A 23,844-nucleotide genomic window follows, 5' to 3' on the forward strand; every position below is an offset into this window, starting at 1 on the left:
GGAGTAGTTATAACTCGCTCATCGTGCTCAGTGGTTCTCAGACTTTTTTGGCGTCAGTATCCCCTTTCCCTCATTTCTGAATCCAAGTTCCCCCTTTTACCACGACTACAACATTTTGCTTAGAAAACTCCAACAGAAGACCAGAGCTACCATCCAGTGAATGAGTGATAAGCCAGCTTTTGAAGAATATAACCTCACAAATTAGAAATTAAGTTGCAAAAAAGAGTTGCAATTAGTGCCTCCTGCGTGGATTTACTTTAACGCTGCTCTCCATCTGTTACCAGCTTCATTGCCGAAATATTTTTTTATAAGTGTAGTTCAGTTTTACGTTTTACATCTTACTATCATGGTCTAAAATATATATATATATATATATATATTTCAAAATCCTGGAATATATTCGTGATTTATTCTTATATTTTTCTATTTTCAGATTTTTCGCACACACCTCCTGTAGTACCTCCGTGTGCCACTAGGGGCACCAATTTGGGCCCATGTATTTACACGATGACATCACAGCCTTCTTCTCTTCCTCTTCATGTCTCGGAAGCAGCTGCAGGTTCAGTGCCTTGCTCCAGGACACCTCAGCAGAGTGGATGCTCGGGACTTGAGCCCTCCAGGTGAAGGATGGTCATCATCGTAATCCAGCGTAATCCCTACTCCGCCCTTCTGCTCACAAATTTACGTAGCCTACATATTGTTGCGTGAAAAGATGAGCACACATTTGGCCGCTGTAACAAAGCAAAGAGCAGGAGACCAGAAATGAATCTGAGCACCGAGTTAAACCTCCAGGTCTGGGGCCAATTTGATCCCAGTAAACCTCCGGAAAATGATTATTATAAAAAAAATTCACCCAAGTTTATGTGTGAGGTACATAAACCCATCTTATACGTCAAAGTTCTTGTGGGAATCATGTTTTTCCTTTCCTTTCCTTTCCCCAGTGTCATATTAACTATCACTGGTTGTTTTGCGCTGCTACAGGTTTGGCTGTGGTTATGTTTGGTGAGGTCCCTACAGCAGCAGGGAGTTTTCTGCAGATTATAAATATTATAGTTCCTCAGTGGCATCCAAAACAACTAAAACAAATGTGTGTAAAATGATATTTCTTATATGATTTATGCAACTAAAAAAAAAAAAAAAAAAAAAAAAAAAAAAGCCTGGGGTCAAATAGAGGCTAATAAAACACTGATGGGCACCAAATGTGTGCAGCACATAGAGAACATATCATCATGTTAATTTCATGTTTACCCAAATGTAAGTCAAACAGGTTATTAATCATGTATTTCGAGATGTTAAACACTGAATGGGGTCAAACTGACTCCAAAGAAAATACAACATAATGTTTGTTGAAAGTAGTCGCACTGAAGTAATAATGAATATATGCTGTATGTACAAATGAATGGAGTCAAGCTTTTTTCCTCTCTATCTACACGTGTATGCTTACTGTAGTTCGCAGCAACACCTGCGATTCATGCGGCTGCCAAAAGGGCATCCACACATTAGATTATCTATATTTAGCAAGTTATTAGTCACACTCCGCTAAGTCAGAGCGCGACCATGCAAAGGTTTAAACTCGTGGTTTAATCAGCGTTGTAATTGGCACAGTCACATTTGGAGGAGCTCTTGACTCCGTGTCATCCGCTCAGTGCAGCTGCCAATCAAACTCATGTCAGTCCGCTGGCTGAGTAAACACTTTTTTTTTTTTTTTTTGCCTTGAATTCAATCTGTTCCTGCAGCCAACCGGGTTATTTGACCTTTTCGGGGTGACCATAAAAAGGAATGAATGATCCGTGCATTTTTACAGAAACGAAAACTCGCCCTCCTTTGCATAAAATGAGCATCTCTTTGGTGCTGACTAGGATTTTAGGGGGAAAAATCAGGCCAATTTCATTTCATTTGACTTAAATTAAATGAGAATAACCATGTCTCTGGTAATATAATTTAACTGGAGCGTACCTGTTGTTGCAAGCTACAGTTTATACTATATTTTATGTTGAGGTGGGAGGGAATCCTGGATAGCCTGGATAAGCCTGGCTTACCCAGCTGGCAGGGAGACCTGGTGGCTAAAAAGATTATCCTGTAACAAGAACGAGGCGGTTTCAGCAAACCCGTCTTCTCCTGTGGATGTGTCCTTGAGAACGACACCCTACCTGCTGCAGGGGTGCTATTCACGGGCTGCCGCAGCGCCGTGACGGCCTGACCCCTCTGGCAAAAGGTGCACATCTATGCTTGTCACAGAAGGACGTGTTAAAAAACAAACAAACAAACAAAAAAAAAAACAGATTCCTAATTAAATGCTGGTAAGATGCCAGTTGACTCTAGAAAATTCCTTTGCAGCATCTTTTCCCTGAAGCCTCATAAATGGCCCAGATATGGCTTCCCTCTCTCTCTCTCTCTCCCTCTCTCCCGTCTCTCTCTTGTAAAACATTTACAGCACAGATGTTCCTGCCTTCTGCGGAGGAAACGGAGCCAGACCGTCACAGTCATTCCTCACTATCTGTCTGTCATCACTTTATCAGGTCAGAGTCGGTGCTCTTGGACGCTCTCTCGTTGCTCCGTCTTTCTCTGTTTATCTCTCGCTCTCTCTGGGTATTTAGTGTGTCCTCTTCCATCTCTCCCTCTCTCTCTCTCTCTCTTTCTCTCTCTCTCTTGCCCCCTCTCCTCTCCCTGTCTCGCTTGTCTTTGACCTCTTGTGGGAATATAGTGCTCATCCCCGTGTCTCTTATCTGCAGAACCAGCAGTGGCTGCAGGAGGAAAGAATGTTTTCTCCCCCCACCGTCCATTAATTTACTACATCGAGGGCACAAAAATGACCTTATGTCCTGCTTTTTGCTAAGTCAACTGCATGAAATACACATCATTCCCTTACGCTGCTTCATTCCTGTCCTAACGTTCGATATTTTGTATGCAACATTTGTGCAAAAAAAAAAAAAAAAGTAATGCATTAATTCAATTTAAAGGCAGAATGAGTAAGATTTGTAAACACCACATTCAAAGCTGGCACCCCTTCCCTGGCTAAGGTAACCGTTGGCAGCCAGTTTTCATTTCCTAGGATGATGATGGAATGAGATGACCAGGCAAAAATGTAAAACATTCCATTGCCATCCTAGGAAAAAAACAACAACAGGCCAACACCATGTCACTCTTTATCCTCATCCTCTCTCTCAGCTTTTTCACCCCTCTTTTAACGTGATTTTTTTTAGCGCACAATTGGATGTCATGCTCTCAATCTGGCACCATGCTGCGCTGTGATTGGCCAAAAGGCCGACGCCCAGAAGAATCAGTCCCTAAACACAACAAATCAAAGGCTGGTCAAGTAATGTAAATAAAACAAATCAAATAATGTGCTTCAGAGCCCTTTTCTTTAAGTACTTGGGGCCCCATTTCTGTTGAAAGTAGATGCTATCAGTTTATTTTATTTATTTATATCCAGTTTATTTTTCAGTCATTTCAGTCGTCTTTGCTCTAACGTCTTCATCAGAGCTACAGATTGTTAGGAGTTAGCCACACCGGATCACACATCTGCACATCTCCTTTTATTTGAACGTGTATTTCCTCAACACCATAGCACCGATATCCAGTAACTGATCCCTCTCTAAAAGATCACATACACACACAGACAGGTTTTTGTAGATAATATTTGATCACGCTTGCAGATTAGAGTTTGTGCTCCTTTCCCAGATGACGGTCACCAGATCTGCCCTGAATGCATTAAACATGTACTGTCTGTGGTTAGAAACCCTAAAGGGTAGGAAAACAGTGATTTGAACTCAATCCAGAAAAAAACAAAGAAAACTTTAAATTACAGCGACACCACTCATACGGTACATTTGCACAATCCTGCGAGCACATATGGATTTAGTGTCCTTGATCTAACGCTTGTGCAGTTGTCTGTGGTCACTCAAGATGTCAGCATAGTTATTTATCTCAGTCTTCTACACTGATCTTCAATCCCGCCACCATCTGGGACCACTGAGCTCAGTGTAAATGGGTTAATTGGCATTTCAGTCCTGAGCTCTGAGCCCTGCAGCGGTCCCAGGTAAATTGTTGGCTCCGATCAGCAGAGGTGTGAACAGGTCGTCCGCTAGTTTCCCTCCTGTGCAGAGCATAGTCTCTTACCTCAGTGTAAGTATGTGGTGTGATAATTTACCAGTCAAACTTAGGTTCACTGTGTCATTGTACTGAGAAACCCCAGTGGGAAAACCATTTCAGTCAGGTTGGAAGATTGTGACACTAGTTAACCTCATTTTGTCATGTGGTTCCTGATAAAACACAAAATAAAAGTGTATTTGGTGTAAAAGCTTGTATTCGTGACACTGAGACTTCATGGTAGTGTAACTTTAAGGGTTTTACCATCAGATCTGAGCCATCGTCACTGCAAATATTGACCCAAAGTTCACCAACAGGAGTAGGAAAAGAGCGGGTACTGGCTCCAATCTGCCTGGTTGCCATGGTGATGGTAGCTGCATTGCTGGCTGCCACGTTCGCCTGCGGCAAGTGGATGGGGATGGGGATGGGGAGGGGCGTGGCCGTGGGTGTGCGCCGCGTGATGTCCAGCGGCCTCGACGTCCCCCCACTGGCGAGCGCTCTGCTCCGCCTGGTGGCCGTAGATCGAGTAACCCACTTTGGGCGGTGTTGGTATGCTGGCCGGGGGGAAGAAGGGCATCACAACCTGATTTTGCACGGCGTGTTGCTGGTGATGAGCCGCGTCTCTGGTGAGGCTGAAGCGGCTGGAGCGGTCGTACCCGGCGAGCGTGGCCACATCCGGGACGTGGGATTCGTAGCTTGGCTGTCCATCGCCGTCCTCCACGCCACGGGAAGGAGATGGAAGCCGCTCATACTCCACAGATCTGCAAGAAAATATCATGGAGAACAATTTGAATGCCTCTTCATGGCGCTTTACTGTGACCAACACCTTTACATGCATTGCAAACACGACATTCATCCCTTCATCCTGCATCAGCGCGACGTCTGCATGGTAAAGAAACAACTTACTAGTGACTGAACAAATTATTAATTCAGAAAAAATATCAACAACATCATACGAGGGAGTGCTGCTACACAAACTGCCCGAGTGCAGAAAATAATCACAGTGTTGATATTCAGTATATCAGCACATTGAGTGCAATATTTCTTTTTTCTTTTTTAGTTTAGTTTAGTTTAGTTTGTTTATTTCAGACATGTGAAAAATCAAGATTACTATGCATTAATGAAAAGACAAAATATATATATATAAATAGAAAAAAAAATTAAATTAACCAAAGACATAGATCCCATTCTCATGTCTGAAAAGGAGTGGGAGGAAGTAAAACTTATCTGATCCCACCCCCTCTTAATAATCCATCCAAAAAAAACCCAAAAAAACACTATATTATATCACCACCTGTTGATATCGCAGAACAAAACAAATTTCTTTGAACACAAGTGATGGTTCTAAGCAACAACGATTGATTGATTGAAAAAAATGGCCATATCCAGCCCCCCCCCGCAAACACACATTGTCCACAGGAAACATCATTACTAATACTGCATATATTTTACATTAGATTATGTTTTCCTCAAATTGAGTATTGCATGTTTGTTCATTATAATGTTACATTTTCATATTATGCATATTACTCTACCTTCATGCTTTCTTTGCCACATTAAGGTTTACTGCTGTTATTATACTCTTTTAACACTGCACTGCACTTCATATGTTTTAATGCTGAAATGGTCAGTTTTATATGTTTGTCTCATTTATTGCTCTATATCTCTGTTTATATTCTGCTTTCCTGTGATATCTTACTGCTGTTTCCTGCAGTGGCCATCCAATTCGCCAACAGAGCTCATCAAAGCACTAAAATCCCGTCTTATCTTATCTTATCTTTTCTCATCTCCTCCCACCATACCTGCAGGGCTGGTAGGTCATGGATGCAGGAACCATCTGCTCCTCGCAGCCGTAGTCCTGGCCGTGCAGCTCCAGGGGCTCCGCGTGGAGGCTCTCGGACGGGTCCTGCTCCACGGCCCAGGGTGAGAGGTCACCCCCCTTCAGCGGCTCCTCTGTGCAGCTCCTCGCCTCCACCGACTGAGAGGAGGAGGGCAGCCTCTGGAGGCCTGGGAAGGAAATACAGCGTTTAATCAGGATGCACAGGAGTAGAGGGACACTGGTATGTTGATATAAATGAATAGCATCATTTATCTCAACATACCAGTGTCTTAAGGTTCGGGTTTATTTTATTAAAGTTGGCTTTATCTGATGACTAGGTTTGTTTTCATTAGTATGTTCATAAAGCTTTTTTTTTTTTTGTAATTAACTTAAAGGATAATTCCAGCAGCTTTAGGCCCAAGCCTTTATTTCCCTGGTTTTTACTGTTGTGAAGGTTGATTTTGTTGAAAATTTCATCACTAATCTCCAACAAATTAATTGAAAAACAAACAAACAAACAATTAAAACACTTCATTTCAATGCAGTAACACACACTGTAGTGGTGACAATATACTGTATATCCACTGTCCTATTATTCATGGCCTGAAAACTGCATATATTGCAATATTAAATGTATCATTTTAAGTGGCATATCTCATTGGCTCTTTATTTATTTATTTATTTATTTTGGTCTGTTTTTTGGACAGCAGCATTTCCAGTGATGTGAAGGTGAAGATCTACATAATGTATGCAAAATGTATTTAATTTTTTTATTATAATCACTCATCATGATGGCAAAACCTTGGATGAAAACAAGCAGCATTTTTCTTTAATTAAATTACAGGCATGTTTGAGGTCATGTATTTTTGAATATGCTAATTCCAAAAACCTGCAAACTGGAAATGCCAGCATGATGGGCTGGTGCTGAGCCAAACACAAGCAAACAAACCAAAGCTCCGCACACCTCAGGCTTTCAATTTATTGCACCAAAAACTCTGAACCATGTTTCGGGCAACTCTTCATCAGACCAAAAAAAAATTATAATTAAAAAAAAAAAAAAATCTTACCTGAAGGACTTTTGCATGTGGCTTTCCTCTCTGTTGCGGCTCTCTTTGCAGCACTGTTAGGACCCCCGTTTGAACGACACCTGTGAAAAAGAGAATAAAAACACTTAAAGCTTTTTTTTTAAACAACTTTTTTCCAATTGTTTCTTGTATATATTAGGACTAACTGACAAATGAGCTTTTTATCTTTATCTTTTTTGGCTTTTTTATTTAAGTCAAGCAAAACTTAAATTACTATAGCTCCTGTCCAAATTGGCATGGTAGATTAGATTTATTACGTATTTCTAACTTACTAAAATTGTCAAAAAAAAAAGCAAAAAAAAAAAACAAGGCCAACCTCTTGCTGTGGGAATGGGTGCCTCCCTCCCTGAATCCTTTAGCGAAGGGATTGTGATCAATCTTCAATTTGGTGATCTGAAAAAAAAGCAAGAACATCATCATTAAAGTGTTTGGTTTGTGCTGAAGAACTGAAGATCTTCCTTGGCAGTGTGGCTTATTGGACAAAGAGACACGCTATTAGGCAAAAAGTTACATCTTTAACCTGAACCTCCACTGTTACCTCATTGTAAATTACTCAGAATAAGAGCACAAGAAAAAAAAAATCACAGTTTCACCTACTATTACTGGAAAAAGAATGTGCTTTTTAACTTTGTAATTAAGAATATAGGTGACTGTTTTGGCATTGAGTTTCCAATTTGTTCCTGCCTGTTTGAGCAGAACTGTTTTATTCATCATTACAGCCCATGTATTATTGAAATAAGGTTTTTCGTAAAGCTCGGGGCACCTTGGGGTTCTGGTACGCGGTCACGGCGGTGAAGGACGTCTCGGGGAAGGAGAAGGTCTGGAAGGGGCCCCAGCGGACGGTGTACGGACTGTCGGCCTGGATCACGTGAAACCTGGGATAGTAGCGATGCATGGAGTGCAGGATGATCTAATGAGCGGAGAGAGAAGAGAGAGAGCAGAATGCAGAGCTCAGGTTAGTGGAGGTGCAATAACTAATCACATTTACCCGTGTTACTGTAATTGATTGACTTTTTGTGCACTTGTACTTATTTTTAAAGTATTTTTTTTTAAAGTCAGTAATTTTACTTTTACTTCACTACATTTTAAATCAGATCCATTACAGAGAACAAATGATCAGTGACAGATTGTGGAACATTTCACAATAAAAGTTCAGTCAGCAAAGATGAGAACCTGCTTCTGTTTTGATGGTTTGAATGTCCAAATTTCACAATAAAAGCTGCACCATGAAAAACCGCAGATGATTGATAGAAGCACAAACCATTTAGACTCAACTGGCGAAAATATGGAATAAGTGTGGAAAAAGGGGGGAAATGTCAGTGAGTTGGCCTGGCAATGAAAACCACGCAGACTCAACTATCATATTATGTGCTTATTCCACATTTTGTCAGCTGAGTCTACAGAGTCCTCACTTCAGTTTTAGTGTAATACCCCTTTAAAAGCATGTAGTGTGCAGCGTGTTCTCTCCTCCTTTTCTAACTGCATGGAAAAGATCCCAGCTAACACATTTACTGTTTGGAAAAAGGAGCTCAGTCACTTTTTACTTTTACTGCAGGAGATTTTTACTGCACAACTTCTACTTCTACTGCAGTAAAACATCAGCAAAGTAATAGTACTTCTACCGGAGCAGCAGTTTGTAGTACTCTTTCCACCACTGCTGGTTGGTAAGACTCGAGCAGAATGACATTTTACTCACGTGCCCTCGCTGGTCCAAGGTGTTGTTGGTGAGCTTCATCTTGGGGAAGGACAGCGCCTGTTTCATCCAGTGGCTTCCCATGGCAGGGGATTCCGGGTGCAGGTAGGTCCGACACGGCGGCTGGGGCTCTGCTTTCCCCGCGACCTCCCACTGCTCCTTATTCCACTGCAGAGGAGGAGGAGGAGGACGTTACCAAGTGTGAGGCCCCCGGGACATTTTGGTTAGAACTCTATCTAACGCATAAAGACTATTTTCGATTATCTCTCCCCAGTAATGACTGAGTTTGAGATCTGTGGTGCCTGAAACCTTGTGTGGTGATCCTTACTGTGCCTTTGTGTGTTGTTTTTGTCATAATTTCATGTGCAAAGTTAGTTAGTTTACTAACTGAAAAATTAAAATATAAATCAATGAAGCTCACTTCAAAGTGCTTGAAGATTTTACACAGATTACACAAATAGAAGTGAAAACATAAGTTAGAAACAATAATCAAAAAAGCAAACTGGCATCAAAATAGAACGTTAGTTAAATAAAAAAGGTAGATTTTTAGCTGGCCTTTGGTTACTGAGGCTGCCTGCTTGATATTTGTTAGTGGTGGTCTGCATGTTTGGGGACATTAAAGACTGCACCCCCAATAGTTTTGTGAGCAATAAAATAATCATCAGGCATTCTAAATACTGATCCAACAAAACCCCTTTAACAAACAGTAGGCATTTCATCAAATCCTAAAACAGCATGTCACTATTTAAAAAAAAACAACAGGTTTTTGAATTTAAATTGTTTTCCTGCCTTTATGCATGAACTTCTCTCTTTTCATGTGTGTGCTAATAGATATGAGTGGGCCAAATGGGCCAGAGCTGTTGATGTGAAGGCTGATTGCTCCCCATTCTCTCTGGTAGGAATGGGGAGGGATGCAAATTGATTGGGCATCCAGCTGGGGGTGCACAAACAGGAAGTGATGAGAGGCTTTGATATGCACGGCTGCAGTGAACGGCCCGGTGTGGGCAGGCCGATGTCTGCTTTGGCTGTGATCTGGTTGCAGGCTGCTGGGTTTAGATAACGCTGATAATCTGGTGGTTTTAGTCTCTCAGTCTTCTAATAAAACCGAACAAAAAGTCAGTTTAAAGTCCATGTACGTGGCATTACCTTGTATCTGAAGCTGTCCACAGGAACCATGTCCACCATGATGACGTAGTTGGCGTACGGCTGGAGGCCAGACAGACTTATGTTGCAGTGCGGAAACATCCTCCTGGACACACAAACACTGGTTATGAACAGCTGAACTGCTGAAAGTGCAGCCTGATACTCTTGAGAGAGCAGATAAGATGTAAAGATGGAAGCTGCTGCAGGACACACCAGAGTAACCAGTCATTAATTTATATCAACATCTCAGGCACAGCATATTAAGCACTTTCATCTTCTCATTGAGCATTATTATCCGAAGCCTAGACAACTTTTTCTAGCAGCTTTTCTTTTTTTTTTTTCTTTTCAAAATGAAGCCACTTTCCTGCAGCGGCTGGCTAACAGTGCCGGTGATGTTTACCTCCCGTGCTTGGTGATGATCATCTCTGTGCCGATGCTGTGGAAGGCCTTCCACAGATCAGCGTTCTCCAGCGTCATCTTGATGCAGCCCTGCTGGTATGAGTCGGCCACCGGAGGGGACTTGGGCACACCGGGGACGGGACTGGAGGCTACGAAGGCAGAGACGAGAAAATACAAACGTTTACAGTTCTGCAAAAATCTGTCATGAAAAATGGTTTATCATCAGAAGTGCTGAAACATACTGAGTGATACTGATATTTGAAGTTCAAACTGGCACAAAACAGACTTAAAACACAGGGAACGTCGAGTAAATACAAAAATCTCTCTTTCACATGTCTTGCATGACTAAATGCACAAACCACATCAGTGCATTTCTCTCTATTAACACCAAAAGGCATATAGCAGCCCATTGCACTTCCATGCCTAAGAAGATCACATTTAAATTGAACAGAGCTTTAAAGATTAAACTCACCAGTGATGTGTTGCATTTTACTGAGTCCTCAGCTTCTCACCACCAACAGAAACAGCTGGCAGAGTCTTGTATCTGCTCCAAACTCAAATATTATCAGCGCTATCTCCTGTTTTCTCCCTGCACACACCAGAGTCAAACCTCCAGATGCTCTCCTCTGACCATGTCCTCATGTTTTTAGGCACAGAAGGTCTGACCCTTGAACTTGATTGGCCACAGCACACAGGGAGGGGTCGAGGCAGCCGAGTGGGTGTGGCCGGGGCAAAATGAGGGGGCAGGTAGGGCCGTTTTACCTGGAGTCTGGAGCCCTTTGATGTAAAAATGCCCTCGTACTACGGCATTGTGTGCAGACATGCCATCGTTGGTATACAGTCTCCTTTTGTTCCGTTAAAGTGAGTGGAGACTGGTGGCACTGCAAAACCATGTGGTCCTCAAGTTTTATATTTTTGATCGTTGTAACAGACAACCGTGCATCTTAACATAGTTGGTTTGTGTGATTGGGTGATTTTAGTTTTGTAGTTTTCATCAGTTTTTATTTTTTTAATTTCATTTTGACTCTGTTTTCCATTCCAGCTTAGTTATAATTGGTTTTTAAAGCAGGTTTGCTGGTTTATTTTAGTTTTCTATGTCTTGAAAATGCTTAGTTTTTGTTTAGTTTACATTCGTTTCAGTTTCAGTTTTAGTCTTATTTTGTAACATGGAGAATTTGTCGAGACTCAACAAGATCAGAAAAAATATTGTCTAATAAAAACTCAACGTAAGATCATACCATTTAAAAAAGTATAGTCACTTAGGACAGATCAAATAAACTGACAGAGATAAAAACTAAAGACGTTTCTCTACAATTTTGGTTTATTTTAGTTTATTTTGTAACACACCACACAGTTTGAGTAGATATCTTTTTTTCTTAGGTAAAGCCTCATTTTTATTTCAGTTAAAAAAAATGTTTCTCGTACCTATTTTTTGTTATTTCATTGGTGTTCATGAATGATAATAAACTTGTTGCTTACAAGATAGAAGCAAGATGCTCTCTGTTACCCTGCCAGCATGTCATTTTTTTTTTACTGATTTCTTTTAGTTTGTCTGGCCTTCCTGTTCTGAGCAGATCCACAGGCTCCAAACATCACATTATGGATGTCTATTCTAACAATTCTGATTAAAAAACACAAGTGTTGCTATGAACTAGTTGCTGCTATCCAAATCTGATCTGAGACTCGATGGTTATTGTATTTAGAGAATTGTATTTGGGGAATTATTCTCTGGTTTAATCTCTCAGTCTAAGCTGAGGAGGAGAAAGAAAAACGAAAACAACCCAGAAGACCAGCTTCTCCAGTCCTGATATCTGGGTTTGTGTATTGAGAGGATGAAGGGGGGCTGCAGGGGGTGATTGGAGTTGGGGTCTGGCCTTGACAATGGCGGCCCGTCCCGGTTTATCCTGCGAGGCCATTTGCCGCCACCCCGCCCCCGTGCTCACCTAATGCCCCTTTTCCACTAGTACCTACTCAGCTCGACTCGGCTCGACTCTACTCGGTTTAAGAGCTTTTCCATTAGGTCGTAGTACCTGCTAGCGGGTCCCATTTAGCACCTACTCAGCCGGGGTTCCAAGCGAGCTGAGTCGAGCTGAGTCGAGCTGAAAATGTGACGTAAACGCCGTGCAGGCAACTGATTGGACAGGGAGTGACGAGAGCGACTCCCGCACGAAAACAAAACCCGACATTTAAAAGAAAAAAAAAAGACGGCAACAGCGGCCGTGCGCATTGATCGTCAGTGAAGTTGTCAAAGTCGGAAAATGGCAAGCAAACCGCGACCGCGGTCAAATAAAGACGTGGAGACTTTTCTGAGCTTGGTGGCGGCCCAAAGAATCCAGAGGGAGCTGGACGGTGCGCCGGCGACTCCACCCACTGCGAGGTGCTACTCAATTGTAATGGAAAACCACCTAAACCGTGTCGAGGCGAGTAGAGTCGAGCCGAGTCGAGCCGAGTAGATACTAATGGAAAAGGGCCATAAGTGTCCCGGGACGAGCCTGGGCTCTCTGGTGGAGCCAGCACTTCACGGCCTGTTCGCGAGGCAGGGAGGGCTGCAGGGCCGGCAGCTGGCCAATCAGATCCAACCTTCATCACAGAAAAACAGGCACTTAAACAAGCAATTTGAAATGGTAATCCATCTTAAAGCCACGCTGCATTCTTACAGAAAAGCAGAAACAACTTCAAACTGGTATAACTGTTCCTTTATTTACTTCCAAAATTTTACATGAATCAAACATTTTCTCGACACAAATTTCAGAATCAGAATCAGAGACACGTTATTGATCCCCGAGGGGAAACTGGGACAGCTGCAGTTGCTCAAATTCTCAAGAGAAGAATATATTATCAGCATAAGTGAAATTATGAGAAATAAGAAATATAAAAAATATGTGCATTAGAAATGTGTAAAAAAAAAAGTGCATTATGTATAAATATGTGCATTAATTCTAGCTGTAAAAAAGTAAATATTACCTCAATAAATACAGACATAAGAAATTGAGCAAATTTAAAAAGTGTAACTATATACATTTTAATAGGGAGAAGAAAATTATTTAAATTTCTCAGAACAATAAAAAAAAGAGGAAAACGCACGCTTGTGTTAACAAAATAATAATAATTTTAAAAAATACATATTTTAAGGCAGAATGAATTTTATTTGCTTTGTAAAGTCACTTAAACTCAGCCGGTATTCTACCTTTATTTTTAAATCCATTAATTTTAAGTGATTCTCACTCAGGTCCAGAAAAATCATCCACTTAATGAAAATGGTGGTACGACTGAAACTGGCCCAGCGGCTCTGTGTGAGAATCACATCACAGACGTCAGTAAGACTCATGCAGCCGTCCACATGAAGCCGGTCAATTTGAACTTTTTTGTGTTTCTGCAGCCGCACCTCACCTCGCTGAACCGCCACATGACTTAAAGCCCCTCGAGGAGCCTGTGCACGCCCACACAACCTCGACTCCACACAGCTCACACTTCCTCTCTGAAGACGATGCACCATGACACCATGCAGCTCCAGATCACACATGACAATCTGCACTTTCAACATGGAAAACACCGCTTTAGTGAAGCTGGAGGGCCAAAACAGAGACGATCTGCCTTCTTGTGTGTGTGTTAGTCGGTGCTGACGCTGCAGGGGGATTAGCAGATATATTCTGACCTACAATCCTGAGGCACTCCGGCTTCCAGAAGCAAAGACAGCTTCAGAGTTCCTGGCCAGGCTAATGACTCCCATAGACTTCAAGTCTTTATGCTAAGCTAACACAAAATGCTACCCATAGGAACCGAACCAGTGGACGTACAGAGGAGAAAATGGCATCCAACACCTTGTCTCAGTCTGGGTAAGTCGGAAAAATAGTATTTTGCCCAAAATGTTGGAATATTCCTTTAAAGGCAAGCAAGAGGCCCTGACACCCTCTAGTTTCATATGTGACCCCATGTGGTCGATGAAGAGTCGAAGGGGGTGATTTAGTGCTCAAATGACTGGTAGATTTATTGATTTCTCAGTTGACAGAAAATTAATTGACTATAGTTTCAATAATAGATCAATAGTTTCCCCCAAGGCATATTAGTCTTCATTTAATAGTACAATTTGAATTTTCCTGATCCTGCTTTGCTTGATGTGCTTTGAATGCTTGGAGAAAGTGACACAAAAACTCTCACAGCGCTCTAAACTTGCAGATTTTCACTCCAGATTGAGATTATTTAATAACCGAACAACAGAGCTTCTATAATAAAATGATTGATGCAACATGCTTAAAATAAATTATACAAGTTTTTAAAAGCACAGATGATTTACAAAGGATATGGAGCTGATGTGTGCAGTCTCTGCATATTGATTTTGGGCCTCTAGGATGAAATTGTGTTTTTGATTCGCTTTGCTTCCATAAAATTGTAATCTTATTTGACTCTGGCAATGTTCCAGGGTAATACATTCATATTTTCACTCAGAAAAGGAAAAGGGCTTTTCTCAGGAAGGAAAGTGACCAGTCGAACCTCAATGATGCTTGTTTCACTGCAGGAACCAACATGTTTGATAATTCTTGGTAAAACAAATCATGATTATGCCACTAAAAATGATAAGAAAATCCTATTTCAATCGAGGACGGCTTTCTAAAATGTGCAAAATCTCAGATAAATCATCCAGATTTGGCTCCTGCAGGACGTCCCAGCAGAGAAGGGACTTCCATCCAGGCAGCTCTCATCTGATTTGCAGTTTGCCTACATTCACTGACAATAAAGTCTGACATTTTGAATGGCTAAGAGTTCAGCGACACATTCATTCATTTATTCAGCCTGGACTTTGGTTGTATGACTTTTTTTTTTGTGGGTGGTGGCAAACATGGAGGAGCTCTGAAACTCTGCGTTTCAACAGCCCAGGAGCCCATGTTTAGGAAAAAAAGAGGCAGACCGGTGTTTACATTTATTTTAGTCTGTACTGCGGCCCCTGGTGCTCTTGCTGTGGATTCACTCCTGTGTGTAGCCTTTCCTGCATGTACCAGCCCAGGCAGGTGTGTGTGCATGTTCAGACACAAAGCAGACGACTGATTGACAGGCGGATGTCACGCCTACTTAAGCACATGATATGGAAATTGATTTTTTTGGGGGGGGGGGATATCAGTAACTAGGCACACAATATGACCAAGGATGTGATATAAAAATGGTTAAAAAGGCATTTATCATTTCGTCTCGACTTTAACACCAAAATTTGTTGATTTGTTCGCCCATGCTTTTGCTTTTTTTGGTCTTTTTTTTCTTTGTCTAGCTCTGGGAGTTCTTCTTTGCGACAAAGCTGTTAAGAACAATAATAAAGTGACACGATTAGTCAAAGAATTCTCAGATAGATGAACAATCTGTAAAATTTGTAAAAGTTTCCACTTCTTCTTCTTCTTTCTAATGATGTGAGCACTGAATTCAAAATGAAAAATGACAAAATAATTATGAAAGGTTGCATAAACCCGTCATTACGGTGTTTGTAAATGTGTTTCCAAGTGTTTTCAAACTTGGACACAGTGTCATGGTGTGTGTGTGTGTGTGTGTGTGTGTGTGTGTGTGTGTGTGTGTGTAGATGCATACACTATATCACCATATCATTTGATGTCACTGATTCACCTCTGCTTACACTAGACTGTGTTTTCTGCTCCCACGAGGCCTTCCTGCTCCAAGTGCGGACATGTTGAAATATTTCTCCTCGGCTTAAATCAACCTCAGGCTCGAAGGTGGAATTCAGCTCTGGTTCTGCCGCAGGCGTGTGTCACCGCTTGCCTCCTTTAAGCATGCTGCAGGGTCAAGTTCAAGTAGCAAAAGTTATTACCACTTCATAAATCTGGTCATGGTAAATGAGATGGGGGGAGCACTGCCATACTGTTATTGTAAACGAAGTATTATCACATTTTTAACTCCATTTCAGGCATTCGGTTTACAGTTTTATCCAGAATGATTTAGAATAAATGCAATATCAGACTAAAGCCTCCGTTTTTAGATCACCAACATTACATATTACAGTATAAGCAGCAGATAGAAAAGAGGTCAAAGGTCACAGCCACAGCACCCTCACTGTAGTGACCCCTTTGCCCATTAAAAAAAGGTGATGGTTTTTTTTTTAGATCCATGCAAAATGACAGTGTCCACTGTTTCCAATAGCAATGTGATTTATTTCTTACAGTCTGTAGTTTCCAAAACAACGTGCAATCATTTTCTCTGTAGTAAGTCCAGCTTATGCCCAATAATAAACAAGAAACATTATCTTTACTCGCAAAATCAATACTGCATGGTCAAAAAACCTTCTGCTTCTTAAAAATCAGCAGCACCTGTGCAAAGGAACCCATTGAGTGGTTCTCAAACGGAGTGTGCGTCCCCCTAGGGGTGCGTTGAAGTACTGCAGGGTGTAGGCCTTCGTGAGATCTTTTAAAAATGTTAACTTAACTAGTTCCTATATTCCTAAAATTTCTTATAAACCCTAAAATAACTAGTCTATGCCGTAATAAGTTCAATAAAAATGCAAATGTGAGTTTGATAAACCACATCTTATGTTCAGTTTTCCCTCCGGGTTTCCTGAGGGTGTCAGATGTGTGTGTTTGTGGTCGTCGAGTGAGGATGTTTGTTCAAAATGAAGAAAATGGATTTGTGGTTGAAACGTGGCAGCGACGCAGCTGAAAACAAGGAGGAAGAGGAGAAAAAGAAGCAAAAACAGAGCCAAGAAGCTATTATTAGTATCAGGTTGTTGTTTCAGACGCTGATGGAGCTGGACTGGACTGGTCTGCAAAAAATAGATATATCAAAGGGGTACATTATCAAAAAAAAAAAAAAAAAAAAAGTTGAGAACCACTGGTTTATGTCACCTCTGTCTAACTGGGAGCGGCACTACTCCCCCTAGTGGTGGGAGGTTCACTTAAAACCAAACAAATATGCACAAAAATAAACAAAAATGGCTCTTTCTCTAATGACAGATGCAACAAATGTGCTCCAAAAGAAATACATCTTATCGAGTCATGAGAGACGGCGTTGAAGCGAAACTCATGACGGCGTTTCATCTGCATGACGTCTGCCTGCATGTTTCTGTAGAGCATCAGTTCTGCTGCAGTTAAAAAACATGTAAAAGTAACACAGGAAACAGTGTGGTTTGCAGTTTCTACAAGTTAGCTCTTAATCTGCTGCTACAAGATGCAGGAGTGCACGATCTCAGCGGTGGCAGGTCAAAGGTCGGAGAGGCGGCCTTGTGTTTTTGGAGTTGACGGGCGGCGCCGGGCGGGACGAGTGAAGCTTTACCATCAGTCATCAACCTAAAACCCTCCGTGTCACGCCGCCGAGCGAGTGGGTGGAAGAGGAGTGAGTTAGTAACACTTTCCCCACCTCCAACAACCACTTGAAGCGCTCTGTGGTGACACTTTGATCTTCGCTGTAAGACAACAAGACTGCCTCTTCTTTGCCAGCGGGGCTACACCACTCTGACACAGGTGCAGCCCCAGACTCAAAGGCCACGGCTCTGCGGCCTGTTTGGATGATGAGCGTGTGAAGGACACACGTAATGACACAAGTCAAAGTTTCATTTTTGGTTGTTTCTCAAACCTAAGATTTTTTTTTTTTTAATTCACTTGTGTCCAAATTTTTTTATTTATTTAGATGTTACTGTCTGTCTATCTCTTTCATGTCTGCAGTGAGATCCTACATCCCCTATGTAGTCCAGTCATTTTATGAAAAAAACTAGGACAAATTGCAAGAGAAGCAAACTCAACTGATTTTGTATCCTCAGTTTGTCCTGAGTGAGGGGAAAAAAAGTCCCAAGAAATCCCATTGGTGGAAACTTTTGAAAATCACCTATTTATGACCACATATTACCAAAAAACACTGTTTTTAACACACAGGTGAATGGGGTTCAACATTTTACTTTCAGATATCACTATGAAAATTCACAAGATGATTACACACACAAAGACAAGAAAAAAAGTCAATTGCAACTTCTTTGAATTATTCTGTTTACACATGCATATCACACATTATCTGATTTGATATGCGCTAATATGGAATATAAGGAATTAATGCCAGAAGAGACATTTAAACAGTGAATTAAAAGGTTATTATATATATAGTAACCTTTTAATTCAGTCCCATGCTGATCTGTGGAGATCAGCGTGGGACATTTTGGTTACAGGAAGGTGCAGTTTAATAAATCTGGAGTGTTAATAATAAATGAAGTCAGCTCTAATGCCAATGCCACTGAGCCCTTAACAAAATGATGTTATTTGTCATGAACACCGGTGCCTTTGTCCTTTGATGGTGATATTTGCTTGGATTGATTGATTGATTGATTGATCTGTTTATTTAAGTGTCAAACACCATGATTGGTGCCCAGCCCTCATGGGCTTATTAGACACTGATCAGTACATTTATCAAATAATACTTCCACAATGACATCCACAATAGCCACGTGACACACTACAGACCAAAGCAAAACATAACAAAACCTATGAAGACAGACGTTTGTCATACAGGATACAAAATACTTTGCCGCCGCCAAAGCAAAAACATAATTTTCAAACAACCAGCACAGAATCTCACCTTCATATTTCCAAAATATATCAGGATTTTTTAACTGAATTGATTCAAAGAGAGAATTCCTTAAATCACAATATAAAGGAAAGTACAAAACAAAATGAAATTCATCTTCCACCATTTTCTTGGAAACATTTTTGTCCTGCATGGCCGATGATGCCCTCGCAAAACATGAAACATGCAGTTAATTCTAGCAGCCTAAGCATAGTTTCCATCCAACGAAACTGTGTGTGGTTTCTGCGAGGAGCAGAGGCAAAACTCTCAGAAAGGGCGGCTTCAGGACGGTCCCGGTAGTGCAGCCGACAAAAAGCATTTACATACAGTGACTTGCAGAAATAACATTAAAAGGTGAAGTTTCCCAGAAATGCTAAGAGGGGAGTGAGAGCATGGAGAAATTATTGAAAATCGGCTTTTAAAAACTTACAGAGCTGTTCCTTGGGCTTAAATTACAGTTTATAACATTAGCAAATCACATTATAAATACAATAAATCAATTCCAAATATCTTGTGATTACTAAATTCACATTTAATAATGAGCTAAATGTTTTATCTCCTTTTTTTATCCACCTATAATGTTTTCACTGAGGTCCATCACCATTAAATTACCAGTCTTGACAAAAAACACATTAGTAATCACAAATCCAGACAAGCCAGTGTGGTATTCATGTCGCAGTCATACTATGTTCTGTTATGTCACATATGTGGGTAACCAGTAATCAATATTCCTGAATTTTAATTAACTTCTCACATCTGTCGTAACCCCAGAACTTGAAAATCCTGTTTTCCAAAGCAACGGATCTTTAATGTGTAATCTGATCTAAGAGTATGAAACGGCACGCAATGCAGACCGAACATCTTTGAACTAAAGAAAACATTCAGGAATTCAATACTCAAAAAATATGGTATGTAACAGTGAATTTTGTATTGTTTTGTTTTATTTTTGCTGTGCCTGTCCACAGTCAGTTCTACCCGAAATCTTGTTTTTCTTGTTTGTTTGTTTCAGTCACATATTATCATTTTTTTTTTCAAAAGTTATTTATTTATTTATTTTTCTCAACTTTCTTTTTTATTTCTTTTTCTTTTTCTTTTAACCTTTTTTTTCAGGATGATTGGATTTGAGCAGAGAACAATGATTTGTTGTTTTTGAGTCACACAGCCAGTATGAAGGGATAGGACTTGAAAAGCTTCTGGCTTCTTCCTACCCCTTTTGAACATGAACTATATTATTCGGTTGACAATCGGTCAATTTAGCTTTTGTTTGCTCATATTGTTTACATGTCATACTTCTGTTTGTTTATCCCTGTCTTTTTTTTTTTTTAAACATGTTCAAGTATAAAAATAAAAACAAAAAATTGAAAAATCAAATATCAAATAGAAACTAGTGCCATTGTTTAGCAACATATAGCGTCCCATTTCCATTTTTATTTTCACAAACAATAATAAAAAAAATGCTCTAAGAAAGCAGCTATCCAGTATCAGTGGCTGATACGTTAATATAATCAACAATATGATCATAATAAATGTAATAAATCAGGAGAGTGGATCTGTGCTTCCAAGGCCTAATGCAGATATGCATTTCTCACGATTATGACAGTTTTTACGTGAATGAGGCTGACGTCCATCCGCACAGAACGGATGAGAGAACAAAGCAAATGCCTCAATATTTTATGGAGAAAGTGTAAACAAACGCTCACTGCTGACGGGTAATAATGATAAAAATAAAAACTGTATGACGCTCCAACAGATCTGACCTCAGTCTCAGTCACAGGTTTGTCCTGATGTCGGCAGTGAGGACCTTTATCGCCCTCTTCTGGTCAACTGCAGATGTGTGGAGCAGCTCAGGACCAGTGTGGGACAGATTTAAAAAAAAATAAATAAATTAAAAAAATAAAAAGTCACATGATCATGACGGTGACACAAACCAGAGCTCGGGTCCCAACGCTGCAGGCAACAAACACAGCAGCTTCACTTTTTATTTTGCTTATGAGGCCAAATGTCTCAGCAGGAGCAGGATCTTTGGGCTGACATCATACTGGCTATATACATATTTTTTTAAACCTTAAAAATATTGATTTCTGAGTTGTGTCATGCACTCTTATAATGCACAACAAACAAGTTTATAGGTCAATAATTCAATAAAGGACAAATTCAAACCTCTATTTCGCATATTAAATAGATAAAGCCTATGTTGTTTTCTCTTTGTGTGGCTTTGTGATTAATCGGCCAGTGGCACAGGGCTTCTCAGCGGCATGAGTGACATTTTCTGCCACGGCTGGTTTTCACCGTGCCGTGTGCCGACTGACGCGACACGCTGCCCCGAACAACTGACCTGGACAAGAGAGAGGAGACGGGGTCAAAAGAGATGCTGTGTGGGGAGAGAATGGACAAATGTGAAAACTACATTTTCGTCTCAAACTGTTTTCTGTCCACTGTAGCATTTTCAAGTTCTGGAAAAGTGGCTCATTCGCACCAAAACAAAACTCTGTGTACATTTATCTACTTCACTGTTTTCTGCCCTGCTCTGCTGGTCTGCTCCTCGTCTTTCACCCTCTCCTCCACCTCCTGTCCCTCCTGCTCCTCCTGTGTGTGTTGTGGGCTGAGGGGGGCTGATGAGTCTCTCCCAGTCTGGGACACACACAGTGCAGGTTTGGTGTGGTGGAGAGCGGGACGCTGGGTGAGGACAGGAGGTGCTGGGTGGCGTCTTGGACTCTCTGTTGGACAGGTTGAACTGGCTGTGTCTTGTTGGAGTAAAATACTAAATGGGACATGGGTACCGGTTGGTGTCGCTGGACTCCAGGCCTCCTGAGCTCATGGTGCAGATCGGCTGGACCGTCCGGCGGCTGGGAGGCGTAACAGTCGATGCAACAGCTGCATGTGTTGAACCATATGCAGCAGTAACACTGGCCTCCATCCTGTGTCCTGCCTGATCCCCTGTGTGGTGCAGAGCTGCAGCAGAGCGCCCCCTGCTGGCTGCTCCGCTCTGACAGTGACACACTGCCACATCACACCGGACAAACCTGCACAGGAGGGAAGCACACAGACAAACTGGTAACACTTTACAATAAGAGTACAACAATTAACGTTAGTTAACGTTAGTTAATGCCGTAATGGTTAATTGACTGTTAGTTAATGATTATTATGGCATTTACTAATGTTGATAATATCTACAATAACCCTTAAATAACATATAAATTAATACCTTAGCATGAACAGCATTAGTACATGATTCTTAGACACATTAGTTAACTGTTACTTAATGTTTATTACCTGTTACTTAATGTTTATTACCTGTTACTTCATGTTTATTATGGCATTAACTAACGTTAATTGTTGTACTCTTATTGTAAAGTGTTACCGACAATCTTTTAGAAGAAGGGGGACCAGACGTCTCCATTTTCAGGGGACGGTCGCCTGATGTGACGGCCCGTGAATCAAACATTCACTTTAACAAATGTTGAGCAATCCAGCTGTGATTTCTGGGCTGACAAACCGTCCGCGTCAGTCGATGCAGGTTTGACGTAATGAAGCCGAGCCGCAGCCAGCGACGTCTGCAAACTGCAGGTCTCACTTCCACTTTTGCGGCAGCCACAAACAGGAAAACTTTACACACAAGCTCTTCTAGCAAATGCACTCTCATTTACAAGCATCATATAGTTCTTGTAAAAAAAAAAAAAAAAAAAAAAAAAAAAAAAAAGGAAAATATGTTGCAAGAAGAGTTGCAAGCAAATAGGAGAATAATCACTGGAAAAGTGGCAACAAAATTCAGAAATTTTTACAAGGAAACTGTATTTATGATTATTAAAATGATATATTTAAACATCAGATCAGTAATTTTTATTGTTTAAAGGCCTCTCTCTCTCTCTCTCTCTCTCTCTCACCTGGCTGGCTCAGCAGGTTGACCTAGGCAGCAGCGTCTCTCCTCTCTTCCTCCTCCTCCTCCTCTTCCTCTTCTGCTCAGCCTGCAGACACACAGAGGGTTAACTGAGGCCAGACTCACTTCCTCACACTGTCCTCTGCTGTGTGTGTGTGTGTGTGTGTGTGTGTCATGTTTGCCTTCTGAAGTGTAGATGAGGACTACACACTTCTATTTGCAGGATAAAGCTGATCACTTTCCCAGAACGACATAAACAAGTTGTACCAAAATAATGTCATTTATTATGAGGACAGATAACGATGTGACACCTGAGCAAAGTCACTGGATTTCTCTCAAACACAATACATATTTAAAAGAAAATAACCATAAATCGACAGAATAAAACGACAAACGTAGAAATGAGCAGCTTAGCTTTAAAAAAAAAATGTGAAAAAAGTAAAACTAAAAAAACAAAGTAAAAAGAATTAAAAATGCAATTGCAGAAAGAAAACTAGCACAAATATTTCCTCAAAATCACGTGTATATGTCTCACTGCAAAAACTCAAAATCTTACCAAGAATATTTGTCTTATTCCTAGTCAAAATATCTCATTACACTTAAAGTAAGACATGATCACCTCAGAAGTAACTTGTTTTTGGACAACTGTCACTTGTTTCAAGTGAAAATTTGCTTGTTTCATTGGCAAAATTTGTTTCTTGTTTCTAGCTAATTTTCACTTATTTCAAGTGAATTTTCACTTTTTCCACTGGCAAATTTTGCCAATGAAACAAGCAAATTTTCACTTGTTTTAAGTGAATTTTCACTTGAAACAAGTGAAAATGGTCTAAAAACAAGTTTCTTCTGAAGTGATCATGTCTTATTTTAAATGTAATGAGATATTTTGACCAGAAATAAGACATTTTTGACTTGAAATAAGACAAATAATCTTGGTAAGATTTTGCATTTTTGCGTTTATGTGTGAAAGACATCACAAAATGCCAAATATATATTTATGTAAATACTATAAACATACTTCAACAGCAGTTTTAAAGGCAACATTAGGTCTAACTACATGCTGAGTGAGCGTAAATCACACTGTCTATCTGAGAACTTTATTTTATTTATTACTTATTTAATAATTATTGGATTTAACAGCCGCCAATTTCCTAGCAACTGACTGACTGTCCTTAAACGTGTCATCTTGGGGCTTGGCCAT

The 23,844-nt window shown here is 40.7% G+C and overlaps 1 protein-coding gene across 1 annotated transcript; it reads right to left on the reverse strand.

The window, feature by feature from the left end:
* Positions 1-4,396: 4,396 nt before the first annotated feature.
* Positions 4,397-23,844, reverse strand: LOC115369222 (T-box-containing protein TBX6L-like). Its single transcript, XM_030065784.1, has 11 exons — positions 23,807-23,844; positions 21,550-21,792; positions 21,079-21,104; positions 10,230-10,377; positions 9,833-9,935; positions 8,690-8,854; positions 7,757-7,903; positions 7,310-7,386; positions 6,976-7,055; positions 5,892-6,096; positions 4,397-4,850 (listed from the first exon to the last, which is right to left on the reverse strand). Exons 1-11 carry the CDS (start codon positions 23,842-23,844, stop codon positions 4,397-4,399), a joined length of 1,686 nt encoding a protein of 561 aa, XP_029921644.1.

Source organism: Myripristis murdjan, chromosome 12, assembly GCF_902150065.1.
Source record: "Myripristis murdjan chromosome 12, fMyrMur1.1, whole genome shotgun sequence".
NCBI lineage: Eukaryota > Metazoa > Chordata > Actinopteri > Holocentriformes > Holocentridae > Myripristis > Myripristis murdjan.